Raw genomic sequence first — 15,829 nt, 5'->3', positions numbered from 1 at the left:
GGGGTTGGTTTTATAGTAGCATGGGCAAAGAAATGAAACTAATTCAGATGCATAAAGAACTGAGGAAATAAGGACGTGTGCTAATGTTGGAAAATTGGATTTCTCACTGTGTTAAAAGAGAGATACAAATGTGTCATGAGGAAAGGCAAAGCAGGAAGAACCATGTAGAGATGGACTGAAATTGGAGTTACCAGGGTGAACTCAGATCTCTAACGTATGTACAATATACAAATATAGGGGTGTGTGTATCTGAGTACATTTCCTAGCTCTGCCCACAGGGCCTGGAAGCAAAGACACCCCAGCAGTGATGAGCTCCCACATGTTAGCCTGTAATACTAAAAAGAAACCATGGCTCCTTGAAGAAATGGCTAATTCCAGGGCTGGCATATGGAAGGTACAAAGTGAGTCCAAGATATCCTGTTATGCCAGAAAATAAGGAAATACTCCAAACAATGGTAAGTGCATGTCACACAGGAGTCCATTTGAAGGACAACTTGAATACCAAAATAATTTAAAACCGTAATGAATTACAAACCAAAGGAAAGAAACAGAAACCCATGAGATCATATTAAGTAACAGATAATAAATAAATAAACAAGAGAAGGGAGAACTCTTAAACTCTTAACTAGAGTAGAATGCCAAGAGCCAACTGATAAATGTGGGGCGAGTGCTAGGGTTAAAACAAATCATCATTTTGCAACCATCACTGGAAACACTGGTGCAGCAAGAATCACAGATGCTAAATCTAGAAGGGAAATTATGATGAGGATCAGGGTATCTGTCTTATGTCTCTGCACAGAAAGTTTATTAGTAACAGAGGGAGTCAATCATAACCACACAGTGAGAAATCAGGCAACAAGGCACAATGAGGGGAAGATGTGCCTTGGGTCCTGTGCATTGGGTGTGACAACATGGGAAAGATACATCACTTAGGAAGTAGCTTGCTTGGAAATGCATAACCTGACGTTAATCGTGAGAGAACATCAGACAAACCCAAATGAGGAATACTCTATTTTTATACACAGGGGAAGAGAAATTTGTATTTCTCATAATAAAAAATAAGGAAAAGTGGGGAACTACTCCAGATGAAAAGAGGCTGAAAGTACATGACAACTAAACACAATCTGTGATCATGTCCTACCTCCAATGTTAGAGGAAAAACTTTAATACAAAGGATATTGTTGGGCCAGTTGCCAAAACCAGAATGTGGTCAAGTGGACAACAGATTAAGTAAAAATATGGTATCAGGCGCGCCTGCGGGCTCAGTCAGTTAAGCATCTGCTTTCAGTTCAGGTCATGATCCCAGGATCCCAGGATCAAGCCCCACATTGGGTTCCCTGCTCAGAGGTGAGTCTGCTTCTCCCTCTCCCTCTGTTGCTCCCCCTGCTCCTACTCTCACTCTAATAAATAAAATCTTTTTAAAAATATAGTATCAATGTTAAGTTTACTGTGGTGATAACTACCGTGGTGACATAAGGCAATATCCATATTCTTGGCAGGTGCATACTAACATATTTATGACTAAAGTGCTATCGTATATACTATTAATTCCCCAAAATAGTCCCAATAATAACAATGTGCATGCATGAGCGTGTGTGTATGTTTGTGTAGTGCTGTATGGGGGGAAAGGGAAGAAGGGGAGATGAAAGGGAAGGGATAGGAGAGGGAATGAGAGAACAAAGGCTCAGACATGACTGATGAAATGCATGAAGTAAAATATTACTAATAGGTGTACCTGCATAAAAGATACATGAATGTTATTTCCTTTATCTGTGCAATCTTTCTCTAAGTTTGACATTATTTCCAATTCAAAAAACACTATGATGATACATGTCAGAAAGTGCTGTAGTCAAGTACTACAGTTGAGATAAGGAAGATGAGTGCCTAGGGGATGATCTAAAAAGTTCCTTGGGGAATGCAGCATTTTAAATGGAGATGGGAGAGTGGGATAACAAATCTAGCATCACATTCCTTACCCTGCAGTATCCAGATAACTGTAATGGCTGTCCTGGCCAGGCAGCAGTGTGTACCTGCTGCTAACTAATCCGGAAATGTATCTGGAGATTTTGAGAGGAGGGTACAGAGGCAGCAAGCAGCCCAAGACCCAGCGGAGAGTATCCCATGAGTTGGCAGTAGCATATATGCTATATGTGTACCGCTCTGGAAACAGACCCTCCCTACCCACTTTGACTAAAGCCCTTCCACGTTCCAAGTGTGTGAAGGTAAGTCAGACATCGCCATCAAAGACCAAGGCCTAAAAGCTGTGGGATTTTCATTTTCACATGCTAAAAGGTCACTGGGCTCTGGGAAATGATAACCTCCATTCAGGCCATAAGGGCAGGGGCCACATTCCATTATCTCTGAATCACTTAGAGACCTAAGAACAGGAAAACCCCAATAGAGGCTAGCCACTGGGAAAACGAAGGCTGGGGAGCACCGCCAACGCTGTGGTCTCATGTGAGCTTTCAGATAAGCAAACATTCCAAATGAAAACAGCGGAGGATGGCAGATGTGTGGGGCAGGCTCCACTGGGGAGGGCAGATGTGAGATCTGCATGTTAACCTGGGAATCCAGGAGGCAGGCAGAAGATAGAGAACTCAGGATATATACCCAATTTCGTGACATCCTTGCCAGGAAGCTAGAATCTTACATTCTTCATCCGGTAAATTGACATAAGTAAAAAAACGAAAATCACCAAGAAGTAATAACTTACCTTGGTAAGTTTCTCAGGTTTGGAGGAGACATGCAGCTGGGAAAATAGCTCTGTTATTTCTTTGGTAAAGTCTTCGTCATCTAAAAACAAAACAAAAACCAAGTCCCATGTAAGACGCAGCAGAAAGACTGATGGGGTGGGTAGGTGCTGAGGAGGAAGAGGAAAGGCACGGCAGGAGCAGCAGCAGCAATTTAAATGAGCAACGTGCTTCAGTGCTTACAGAATCTTCTATAGATACCAATGAATTTTTTCGATGGGCTTATAAAAAGTGTCATTATCCCATTTTAGAGATAAAGAAACTAGGCCTTTAAGTGGTTAATTTACTTCCCCAAAATCTCATAGCATAGATTAGGAGGCAAACATTGGCCTTCCCACCCCAGTCCAAATCCCGTGCTCTTTATATTATATTCCAGATGTATGAATGAGAACTGGTGAAAGCAGTACTATGCCTGTGTTTTGAAGAAAGTGGAGTCAGGACATAAAACATGAACACAACTTAGCCAAGAGACAAGGAAGTCTCAGTGAAAAAAGTAATAGAGGCAGAGTTAAAAGAAAGCATGGCAATAAGTTTAACATGTTTGGGAGTCCTATGTAAGGGAGAGGTAAGAATAAAGCTAGAAAGTTAAGGAGAATCCAGGTAAAAGAGGGCCTTAAAAACAACAGTGAGGAATTCAAACTTTTTATTGAGGGAATGAGGAGATGCTGAATGATTTTAAAGAGAGACAGATATGTCCAATTTAAATTTCAGAAAGATCCACTGGCGCACTGTGAAGGATGAACTGAAATGGAAACAAGAGGGGGGCAGGGGGAGTGGGCAGGGAGGTTGAGGCAATGATCGGGGATACAGGTGGAGATAATGATGGATAAGAAGAAAGGAAGAGGAAAAGGGATCCCAGAATGTTGGAAGGAGGAAAGAAAGCTGTTGGTTAAGAAGCCTGAGAGATGATGGGAAACATAGAATATTTGTATTTGAGAAACATACAGGCAAACAGGTAAAGTCAATATAAACAAAAACACACACACACACAAATAGCAAGAAATGCTGTTTTCCTTTCCACTCATCTAAATCTTACTCAATTTTCTCAGATCAAGGAAGGCTTCTCTCAACTGTACAATGTAGGGAGAACTCTTGTATGTAGAAATCTTCTAGCACTTACAATCTCTAAGTGTATTTCTGAGTCACCAGTTCATAGTTTACCAGGGCAAATTATTACTGCTTTATACCTGTTTTTTCCCCCAAAACCCTTAGAAAAAAAAATTCCATCTTCATTCTTCTCTCTCCATCTGCTATCCTTTTACCTTTCTCTCTTGGTGTTCAAGACAAAATTCAAATGGTTTGGTGATCCCAGGTGTAATATGGCCTGGGAAAAGCTGATCTCCTTAATACTACAGCTGTCACTACATAAATCCTCTTAGCAACTCCTAATCAAATCCCACTGTCTAAAAACCTAAAATCTAACAGGCATTTTGGTTTTCTAGCAAAGCTTCTAAATTATATGGGAACAAGGGAGTATCTGAATCTATACTGGGATGCTTATACCCCAAGGAGTTCACAAAATAACCCAATAGAGTACTGGGGGGGGAGGCAGGGAATAACTTTTATTTTTGGGCAGCAGTGTGTACCTGCTGCTAACTAAACCATCCTTTAAAAACTTCTATTTTAGGGCAGCCCGAGTGGCTCAGCGGTTTAGCGCCACCTTCAGCCCAGAGCGTGATCCTGGAGACCCAGGATCGATTCCCATGTCAGGCTCCCTGCATGGAGACTGCTTCTCCCTCTGCCTGTGTCTGCCTCTGTGTGTGTGTGTGTCTCTCATTAATAAATAAAATCTTTAAATAAATAAATAAATAACAAAATAAAAATAAAAACTTCTATTTTAGAGTATACTTTAGAATGTAAGTAATATATTATCATAGTAGTACATGTATATAAACATCAAATGTACATACATTAGGTCTAAGTACTCAAAATCTTTTACTGCTAAGGATTGATCCAAAAATGTTTGGAGATCGTGTCATGTACTTCCTCCAGACCTAAGTATAAAATGTAGTTGTTGCATTAGGATAAAAGTGCGAGGATGGAAATGAGGTAGGGCTAGTGTTTTGGAGGGATTCAGGAGAGGCTAGAGTCTCCCTCTGAGGCAAAGGGATCAGATGCATAAGATAGAGGGGCAAGAGCTACGGCTGTTGATGTAAAGTAAAGATGATCAGCATCACCAGAACCAGATTCTATGGTTTTCTCTCCCCTCTGCTACCACTGCCTTTTTTTTTTTTTTTTAATATTTTCATTGAGATATAATACCAAGATCAGTGTTGCGTTTTTATCCAAAAATCCCTGGAGAAAACTGTTGCAGAGCGTAATGTGCAGCACTTGGGTGCTTTCTTTTCAGAGTCCTGATCTCTAGCAAACAGGTAAGGGAGAAAAATGTCATAGGCACAAATCCATCTGTTCAGAAATGCCATTAGAGTCCTCAGAATGGTATTTAAAGATCAGGATTTCTGATTACTATGCAAAGCCAGATGTTGACTAAATTGAGCAAATACTGTTAATGGTATTATGTACAAATAAATAAAGTTTATAAATAACTGGGGATTGCCACATTAGGGCTTAGTTAGGAACAATAGAGCAACTTACGCAAAACAAAATTAATTTATAGATTTCCTGCTAAGCATAGATCTTTATTTACTTATCCCACCCTAATAATGAAAATAGTAGTCACCATCTGTTGAGTGCTTACCATGTGTCACACCTTAAATATTTCATTTAGTCCTTATAACAACCTGAGAGGAATTAGCATCCTTTTCTTACAACTGAGAAAACAGAAGTTGAGTGTTAAGGAATTTTCCAAGGTCACATGGCTTAGGAAACAGCAGATCTTGATTTTGAACCCAGGTCTAACTCCAAAACCCATCCTTCTATCCATCATGCTATACTGTCTTCTCAGTACTTCAGGGAAGCTTTAAAAACTTATACTCAAGAGCCATTTCATACCAGGACCAGGATTTTTACATAGAATATATAGCAAAATGTTATATAACCAGCCAATATGACTTCTTAGAATGCAGTGCAAAACAAAAATGGGAACAAAGAAGAGGAAGTTTTTCTTAGTATAGAATCCATACATTCTACTTTACTTTCCTCTCTCATAAGAAAGGCCCTAAGACTCACTCAAAGTGCCCTTTTAATACACAACTTGAATAAGACTGGTTTCCGGGACACCTGGGTGAGTGGTTGAGGTCTGCCTTTGGCTCAGGGCGTGGTCCTGGAGTCCCAGGATCAGTCCCACATCGGGCTCCTTGCATGGGGTCTGCTTCTCCCCTCTGCCTATGTCTCTGCCTCTCTCTCTCTCTCTGCTTCTCTGTCTCTCATGAATAAATAAATAAAATCTTAAAAAAAAAAAAAAAAAAAGACTGGTTTCCAACCAAAGCTGATTAAAGATAGATAGTAAGATTCAGAGGGTATTATAAGCAAGCTCACTGATAATGAAGAGAATTAAAAGATGGGCAGATTAATGCACAAAAGAACACAAACATGCACAATTCTGAAAAGCAATAGAGACATTTCTAAAAGACTAGCATTTTAGGATAATGTAATATAGTAGTTCTCAAAAACACTTTGGTCTCAGGACCCCTTTATATTCCTAAAACTTTTTGAGAACCCCATAGAGTTTTTTAAATAGAAGTTCTATACCTGTCAACACTTATTATATTAAAAATTAAAACTGAAATGTTTGATTTATTAATTCTTTAAACACACTTGTTGACATAAAATTTTTAAGAAAAACAAATATATTTTCCAAAAAAGAAAAACTTTAGTGAGATCAATGCCATTGTTTTATATCTTTGCAAATCTCTTTAATGCCTAGCTTAAAGACAGCTGGATTCTTGTATCTGCTTATACATTCAATGTGTTGTGATATATTATTTTAAGCACATGAAGAAAATTCAAGCTCACATAGTTGGAAAGATGAGAATGATTTTAATAGCCTTTGCACATAATTGTGGATATTCTTTAATACTACACCAAAGTTCAAGAAATAGTTATTTCTTAAAGGTTAGTTACAATGTACAACCTGAAATCATATCATAAAATTTTGAATTCAGTTACATTAAATCAAAATTTACTGGTCTCTCTCGCCCACGTATGACTTTGTAACATCACCTTGTAACATCACCCGTAAGTTATCCAGAAAATACTGGTTCTCTGAATTATGCAGATCTAAACGCTGACACATTTGAATACCCCTAGGAGATCAAATTTGTTACTATCACCACCAATTTCATCAAAAAAATCTGTAAGCAATGGGAAGCTGTCAACCTCACTACTATAACAAACAGAAGTTTTACAAAATTCTAAATTTTGCGTAATTTAAATTTTACTAGCCACAAATATTTCTTTCCTTAAGGTGTCCTGAAGGCTTATTTGATTCATTTTTAAGAAAATATTTACCAAATATCTAACTCTGAACAGTCTCTGTGACTGCAATCTTTTTATATAAAAACTGTGTTCCATGAAAAAAACAGGTACTCTAGCTTACAACCCAAACAATAACAGTACTTCTCCATGAGACAACTTCCATACGATTCACACAAAATATGAAAAATAAGTGTATTCAAGGGTCAAGCCTTAGTAAGATTAATCATTGTTACTGCTTCATGAGACAAGGTTAAATGAACACTTTAAAAATTTTTATCTATTTTTTTTCTTACTATGAATGCATCGCAGTTGAAAACAGCATTAGTACAGTTTGGTACCACTGTCTTGATCTGTTAAGACACCAGTAATTTAATCACCACTGCTCTTGCACCATCAGTACAAATATCAAAATAATAAATTAAAAAAAAATCTTGGTTTTATGATGCAGAGTTTTGACGTATGGATTCCCTGAAGAAATCCTAGGGACCAAGAATCTGTAGACCCCACTTTTCAAACCACTGACTTAATCTACCATATGGGTGATTGGCCCATGTGTCTTGATGGACACTGAGGGAATTTTTCTAGTCACTTCTAATGTTTATAACTCATTTCATTTATTAAAAAAGGCAAAAAAACCTGTATTCATTAAGTCTAGTAAAAAAATGGTCAGTGTGTAAAACATATTAGAAATATTTCCAGTTAAACTTTAAAATAAAACAATCCTTAAAAGCTTAAGATTCAGCTACTAGAAATTACACTTTATGTAAACTACCTTGTTTCCTGATAATTTTGCAAAAATGAGTAGTTACTAATATTTTCTGGAGTATGCAGACACTAGGAATATGGCATAAAAAAACTATCGAAAATAAAAAATACAAATTATCACCTACATTTGGGATAACTGCCACCTTGCACGCCTGAATTCAAGATGAAGACAGGGATCACAGAATTTAGAGAGGCACAGGAGCAGTATCTAAGGATATAAAAGAAGCTCACAGGGATGACCAGCCTGACTGAGGCAGGAATCTAACAAGGGTGACTCTCTAACCAAAAAAGCAGGCAGATCTGTGAGTCCAAGATGAGACCTTGGGGAAGTCGCAAACAGTTTGGGGGGCAGGAGCAGGGAGTGGGGCAAAGATATGCACATAAGGCCAACTGCTCACATCAATACCTAGTCAGGGGCAAGGCAGCAAAAAGTAAAATCAGATTAGCGTAACTGGAGAAAAAATAATTTATGTTGAGGGCAAAACACTGCATATAAACATGCTACATCCCTTCCACTCAAATGTTGGACTTTCATATTACCTTTTTTCTCTTCTTCTTCTTCCTCACAGAACTCTGCTAGAGAAAATGCTTCCTTGAGTTGCTCCAATTCAAGTTTTAGAGTCTGTAGTTCTTCTCCACTTAAAGAATTAAGAATAGATTTCACCTGAATAGATACAAAATAATAAGAAACTGTGAGAGTACAAAACAGAGAAAAACATTTTAAATGGAAAAGAGACTATAGACCAAATTAAAATAAAAATTATGAGTTCATCAGCCAATACAAACTATTCCTTAAGAACCTTAATACAGAGGCAAGCCATTACAGAAAGGTAGGGAGAAATTATATTAAAAAAAAAAAATAGAAGCCAGAAACATCCAGAAATTATTAGTGCTTAACAATTGCTAAGAAATTAGGGGGAAATTAAACAGTTTTGAATCAATTAAAAACTAGCAGGTAATTGTATCCAAATTGGCAGCATAAGCCAGAGAGACTACAAAAAAAAAAAAAAAAGACTAACACAAAGGCAAAATACAGATGTGCTATTAAGACCTCTTGGTGAACCTGTCCTTTTCTGTTTAAATTAAAAACAGTAACACCTGACTCATTCTGTTTCTAGCAATTAGTTCAAACATTAGTTTGTTTTGCTATAGTATTTTTTTTTTATTTGCTATAGTATTTTTAGAGTCTCCAGCCTCCATGTGAAATACATTTCACCTTCCAATTGTACAGAGAGGAAACTATGCAGCACTCCTTTGCTTGGAGACCATCCATCTGAAATCATTGGTTTGGAATTACCTTTATTTCACTTTCTCGCGAAAGCATCTCCAGAGCTTCCAGATGCGAAAGGCCTTGAAATTCATCAAAGAGGAGCCCATAATGAGTTTTCTTGTCCGTTTCCAAGGTAACCTCATTGGAGGTCCATAGCTCTTCTTTCTCCTTTGCCTCTCGTAAAACCTGAAAAAAAAGGTAGAGGAGTACCCTGCAGTCAGTAATGAGAGCTCAAGGGTGAGTTCTGAGAGCTGAGGGAAGCAAAGCTGAGATGGTAACAGGACAGAGTGCTACCCTTTCATTCCCGGCACTGCAATTCAAATCTGATAGGCTAAGGAGCTGCTGGGAAAAAATGGTCACACATAATTTGATCCTGGACAGGGTAAATAACACCCAAGGAACCAGGTGTTTCTCTGAAAATGCTTTAAACATTAATGTACTCAACAGCTCTGAAAGGGCTTGTCACCTTCTACTGCTCCTGCAGAAAAGAAAGAGGAGGAGGAAAAAAAAAAAAAGGGCATTTCTCTAAGCATTAGAGCTCTCACCAGCCACCTCCCACCCAAAAAAGCCTTACTGAAAATTCTTCAAAAGGAAATACTAACAAGGTCTACCATACGCAAAAATACAGATCAAAACAGAAACATGAAGTAAACAGGTGAATACAACAGTACCTGAGACAATGTAGAATTCCGGTTCATCAGACCCTTGGTTCTTTTAAATCCAGGATCCCCTTCTGCTATTACATCCATGGTCTTTTTCCCAATGAATTCTAAGGCATCCAAACCCCCACTGATCACGCTCTTTCCCTAGGAAACACATTCAACTCCATTACAGTAATACTGAAAAAGACATCTGCACATTTTGATTATATAAAATAGTGGCTCCAATACCAAGCACTGGCAAGAATGTGGAGCAAATAAAACAATCATCCACTGCTTGTGGAATGTAAACAGGTTTAAACAGTTTGGACAACTGTATGTCAGTATCTACTACAGGGGACCATATGAAAATCCTATGACCCAGCAATTTTACACATGGTTGCATACTCAACAGAAATGTGTACAGAGGCTCATCAAAAGACATATAAAATGGAGCAGCCCAGGTGACTCAGCGGCTTAGCACCGCCTTCAGCCCAGGGCATGATCAAGTCCCACATCGGGCTCCCTACGTGGAGCCTGCTTCTCTCTCTGCCTGTGTCTCTGCCTCTCTGTCTCTCATGAATAAATAAATAAAATCCTTAAAAAAGAAAAAAAAACACTATATTCACAGAGTACAGTCCACCATCCATTTTACTCACTGTGGTTTGAACAGCAGTAGAGATGGTTGAAAATACACCAAATGGCCCAATCAATGAGGAAGAATTTGCATTCTCATTGGCATTTGTCTCTCCTATAAAAGGAAGGGGATGTGTCAACATGAGGGATGATCCAAAATAGTTTTGGCTTATTAGCATCTATGTGAAATTTTAAAAGTTTGACCTTGCTTCCTATACACAGGGTAGCCTGAGCCCTTTTTGTTTTATTATTTTAAACTATTTACCTATTTTAAAATGAAAACTAACATAGTTCTTTTCATTTTCATTTCATTTCCAAAATAAAATCCAGTCTTTTGAATTACTGATATATGTAACAATACATTACACACTACATGATTCCATATACATGATCTTCTGGACAAGATCAAACTTTAGGCAAAAAATAGATTAGCAATTGCCAAAATTTAAGAGTAAGTGATAAGTAGGACCACAAAGGGGCATGAATAGTCTTTTGGGGGTGATGAAAATATTCTTATATTTTGATTACACAAACACATAGAGGAAATATTCTATACTGAATAATCACAATGGACTGTGATTATACTGTATAAGCAGGATGTTATGTTCGTTGAAACACGTAAACTATATACTTAAAAAGAGTAAGCTTTACTGTATATAAATTATACATTTACATGTAATTTTTATATAATTATAAATTATAAATCAGTAAATCTGACTTTTAAAAATATGGCCTATTTTAAATTTTATCCTAGAAAATTATGCTTATTGGAGAAAAAAAGTGAGACCATCAAAGAGAGACAAGAGTGAAAGACAATAAAGCCCCTGAGAGATGGAGAAAGCAAAACCAGGGCCTGAAAAACTTCCTGTTTTCTGGTCCCAGGCCATCTTGATCCCTGGTTATAATTTTGTCTTTTGTGGCTTAAGTGAGAATACATTGATCAAAGCAGGTATCCAAAATTAAATTTCACCCTCATAAAAATTCAAACACACAAAAAAATAACCTTCTAAAACTAAACACATTAACATATTTTTCATATCACAACAGAGTCAAATTCAGCTAACCCTTCTTGGGCTCTTACTCATTTGTGCCAAACACAATGCTAGGCAATTCTTGTATTCTACATTCATGGCCTTATTTAATATTTGTAACAGTCCTCTGACATACATCATCCCACTTCATAGATGACTAAAGTGGCTAAAGGACACAGAACTCTGTTAGAGGAAGATTCCAAACCCCATTCTCACCAGTACCATGATGCCCCAAACATCAGACACTCAATAAATATGTACTGAAAAATTGGCTCAACTGTTCCATTTGACCCATAATTCTAGGTCTTCAGTTTCCATATACTGACCTGCTGCATACTGGACTTCGGTTGAAATTTCACTGGGACTAGGAATTCCAAGAGAAGTCTCTGCCTTCTCAATGACATTTGAAATACCTTGTCCTAATGAGAAAAATGGTAACATTTTTCAAAAATCATAAACTGAAGAAACAAACCAAAAACAATCCTGCAGATTTTTTTTTTAAAGATTTTATTTATTCATAGAGATGCAGAGAGAGCGAGGCAGAGACACAGGCAGAGGGAGAAGCAGGCTCCATGCAGAGAGCCCGACGTGGGACTCAATCCAGGGTCTCCAGGATCACACCCTGGGCTGCAGGCAGCGCTAAACCGCTGCGCAACCGGGGCTGCCCAATCCTGCAGATTTTTAAAGTCACTATGGCCACAGACACGTTATACTGACCATACACAACTGATGTTCATTTCCGTAATATTAACAAAAAAAACAAAACAAAACAAACAAAAAAACAAGCTTGATTTACCACCACACAATAGTTTTAAATTAACAATGTCTGGTTAATGAGAAAACAAGAAACTCTAATAAGAAATGCTAATGAGAAAATGCTGCAAATTCTAGGTATACTACAAATCAGCCCATCATTCCTAACAAATTCTCAAACTACAAAGCCCTTAAGTAAACATGGAAGAGGAATTATTAGGTCATTTTCAATACAGATCTGTAGCAACATATACCCAAAAACTGATAAAATGGTGGATGATCTTACCTACTGTAGCTACTGTAGCTGAGGCTGAAGAGAGTAAGGACTTGCCCCAGCTGCCCCAATATCCCCATCCAGTCTGAGGTACATCTTTGGAAACAGTCTCCTGTTCTTCCCAGTAGGCAGAAAAACAAAAGGCAAAAGAAAAGGGAAAAAAAAAATAATAAAGAATAAGAGAGAATACAGAGAAGGTATCTAATTAGCCCAAAGTAAAAAAAAAAAAAACCAAAGTACAGGTGAAAAAATAGGTATTATTAAACTAAAGAACTGTACTGCTTGCCTGACAGATGCTACATCACTTGCATTTAGGCACCATGTAGCACAGGCATTTATACTCATGCCTTACTCATAAAGGCATTTATAAAACTGAAAAGATTGTGTTTTACGGCTTTTAAAGAAAAGAAATAGATACAATATCCAAATTCCTTTTAGCTCAAACTTTTAATCCCAGTGTTTTAAAAGATACTCTACTTTGCCTACAGCCTGTGATGCCTCAACAGGGAGAACTTCTGAAGTCTCAAGGTCACTGGAAGGTTTGGACTCTGGTCTTTTCCTAGTGATAGCTGCAAGCTCTGATTTATTCTCTGGCTTGGCACTTTGGTCAACGAACTCAGAATTCTCAGACAGCTCACAGTTCCCATCTTCAAGGGTGGAGGTTGCTTCAGTTACCACTGGTGTCTCAGTATCATCTTTATCTGACATGATTAGATCATTGCCTGGTAAAATAAAAGTCAAAGAAAAAAATTAACCTTCTATGCTTTTTTGATTTGTTTAAGCTTTTCATTTTGAGATTATCATAGAGTTACATGCAGGTTTAAGAAATACAGACAGATCTGTATATCCTCCATCCAGTTTCTTCCAATGGCAACAACTTGCGTAACCACAGTCTAATATGACAACCAGAAAATTAATACAACCATCTTCAGATTTCATCAGTTTTACAGGCACTCATGTACATGTATTTAGTTCTAAGACATTTTATCATACATATATATGTGTGTGACCATCTATCTACACACTCAGGCTACAGAACAGTTCAATCCCAAGGATCCCTTGTGTTGTCTTTTTTCAGTCACATCCCCCCCGACCCCACCCCCACCCACCCAGAGCAACCCCTAATCTGTTCTCCATCTCAATACGAGACACTATATAAATGGATTCATACAGTATGTGACCTTTTGAGATTAACTATTTTCACTCAGCCTAAGTCCTTCAAGATCCATCCAAATTGTTTTATCAATAGTTTCTTTCCTTTTTTTTTTTTTTTTTTTTTTTTGAGTAGTATTCCTTGGTATGGATGTATTTTAGTTTTACCATTTACCCATTGAAGGATATCTGGGCTGTTCCTGGTTTGGGGCTATTACAAACGAAACAGCCAAAAATATTAACATACAGGATTTTGTGGGAACATAGCTTTTATTTATCTGAAATAAATGACCAAGAGTATAACTTCTAGATCATGTTAAGTACTTGTTCAGTTTTATAAGAACTGCCACTCTTTCCCAGAGTAGCTGTACCATTTTATATTACCACAAGTGATGTATGAGTGATCAAGTTTCTCAGCATTCTCACCAGCATCTGGGAATGATTTTTTTTTCCTTTTTTGAGCCATTCTGATTAGGTGTGTAATAATTTCACTGTGGCTTTAAGCTGTATTTCTCTAATGGCTAATGATACAGAACATCTTTTTTCATGTGCTTATTTGCCATCTGTATATCTACTTCAGTGAAATACCTATTTGTATCTTTTACTCATATTCTAGTTGGATTTATTTTGTTGGGTTTTTGTTTTTTTTTTCTGTTTTGAGAGCTCTTTATATATTCTGGATTCAAGTCCTTAGTCAGATATGTGGTTTGGAAATATTTTATCCCAGCCTGTAGTTTATCTTTTCATCTTCACAGGGCCTTTCACAGAGCAAAAGTTTTTCATTTCAATGAGGTACAATTTATCAATTTTTCCATTTGTTGATTGTCATTAAAAAATCTTAGTCATTATTTCTACCTCAATTCGTAAATTAAATTATAAAATTTAAGCCATGAGATAGAATCTAAATCAACCAGCTTTTGAACAGCAATGTTAACCAATTCAATCCCTTCCGTAAGTACGGCTCTTTGGCAATTAAAGCCAAGATACTACTGGTGTTTTTACAAGAAGCAGATGCTGGTTTCCAAGACAACCTAGTATTACCAAAAGAGAAATAAATGTATCTCACACATACACACTTACACCAAAGCCTTAGGTGTATATATACACATTTATTTTATACCAATATTTACCAAGTGCAGAATTAGACCCAATCCAAACCATCAATATGTTTCCAATGTAGTAGAAGAGACAGACATTAAGAACTAAGACAGCTTGGCAGGGGCACCAGGGTGGCTCAGTCAGTTAAGTGTCCAACTCTTGATTTTGGCTCAGGTCATGATCACAGGGTTGTGAGAGTGAGCCCCGCGACAAACTCCATGGTGGGCATGGAGTTGCTTAGGATTCCTCTCTCCTGCTCCCACCTCCGCCTGCATGTCTGTCTGTCTCTCTCTTTCAAAAAAAAAAAAAAAAGAGATCTAGGACAGCTTGGAAACAGCACTTTAAGTAAGGTATATATAAAATGTTAAAAGAACAAAGTCTGCTGGAATCATAGAATATGATTCACACACAAAGTATCTGAAATAAGCATAGAATAGTGACCACAAACTGAGAATGTGACTGCTAACTCCAGCCTTTAAATGTTTCTATTTGGCCTGCATAGTGTTTAAAACTTTTATATTAACTGCTAACATTTAAAAATCAGACTTCGGCAGGGTGGCTCATCGGTTTAGCGCCACCTTCAGCCCAGGGCATGATCCCCGCATCAGGCTCTCTGCATGGAGCCTGCTTCTCCCTCTGCTTGTGTCTCTGCTTGTGTCTCTGCCCCCCGCCACCCCATGAATAAATAAAATCTTTAAAAAAATAAAAATCAAACTTCATATATGAATACAGATTTTCTACTTCTCTTGTAAAGTTGAAACATCTGGTAACATGTCACCACTATTAACATGGTAATAATTAGCTCATGCCAAAGAGTTGCTGGACCTTTTTAGACAGAAAAATGTTCTCCAGTTCCCTACAATCTCCACCTAAATCCATTTGACTTGTTTGTTACTAAGCCCCTGTATACATCTGAACTTGCAACACCTGCCTAAAAGGGCACTTGGGATTTTGACAGATAAAAGTGCCAATGAGAAAATTCAAAGGTGGGAAAACAACACATAGGAAGTATAAATGGAATAGACAGACTATAGATAGACATGGACTATCGACAAATAACTGTAGTTAATATAGCAGGGAGAATG

General features: G+C 37.6%; 1 protein-coding gene across 1 annotated transcript in view; it reads right to left on the bottom strand.

Moving 5' to 3' along the window:
• The window catches only part of FAM114A2 (family with sequence similarity 114 member A2), a 33,424-nt gene that overhangs the window by 15,599 nt on the left and 1,996 nt on the right, over positions 1 to 15,829 (bottom strand). Inside the window, exons 2-9 of the mRNA XM_072824414.1 lie at positions 12,972 to 13,216; positions 12,507 to 12,606; positions 11,794 to 11,886; positions 10,460 to 10,551; positions 9,834 to 9,968; positions 9,190 to 9,348; positions 8,433 to 8,556; positions 2,714 to 2,793 (exon numbers count right to left, since the gene is read on the bottom strand). Of these exons, the coding sequence (XP_072680515.1) occupies positions 2,714 to 2,793; positions 8,433 to 8,556; positions 9,190 to 9,348; positions 9,834 to 9,968; positions 10,460 to 10,551; positions 11,794 to 11,886; positions 12,507 to 12,606; positions 12,972 to 13,202 (1,014 nt within the window). The 5' untranslated portion in view covers positions 13,203 to 13,216. The remainder of the gene's footprint in view (positions 1 to 2,713; positions 2,794 to 8,432; positions 8,557 to 9,189; positions 9,349 to 9,833; positions 9,969 to 10,459; positions 10,552 to 11,793; positions 11,887 to 12,506; positions 12,607 to 12,971; positions 13,217 to 15,829) is intronic.

The sequence above is a fragment of the Canis lupus genome, chromosome 4 (genome assembly GCF_048164855.1).
Source record: "Canis lupus baileyi chromosome 4, mCanLup2.hap1, whole genome shotgun sequence".
Classification (NCBI taxonomy): Eukaryota; Metazoa; Chordata; class Mammalia; order Carnivora; family Canidae; genus Canis; species Canis lupus.
Note: the sequence above shows the minus strand (reverse complement) of the source record. Positions and strands in the feature narration are given on the sequence as shown.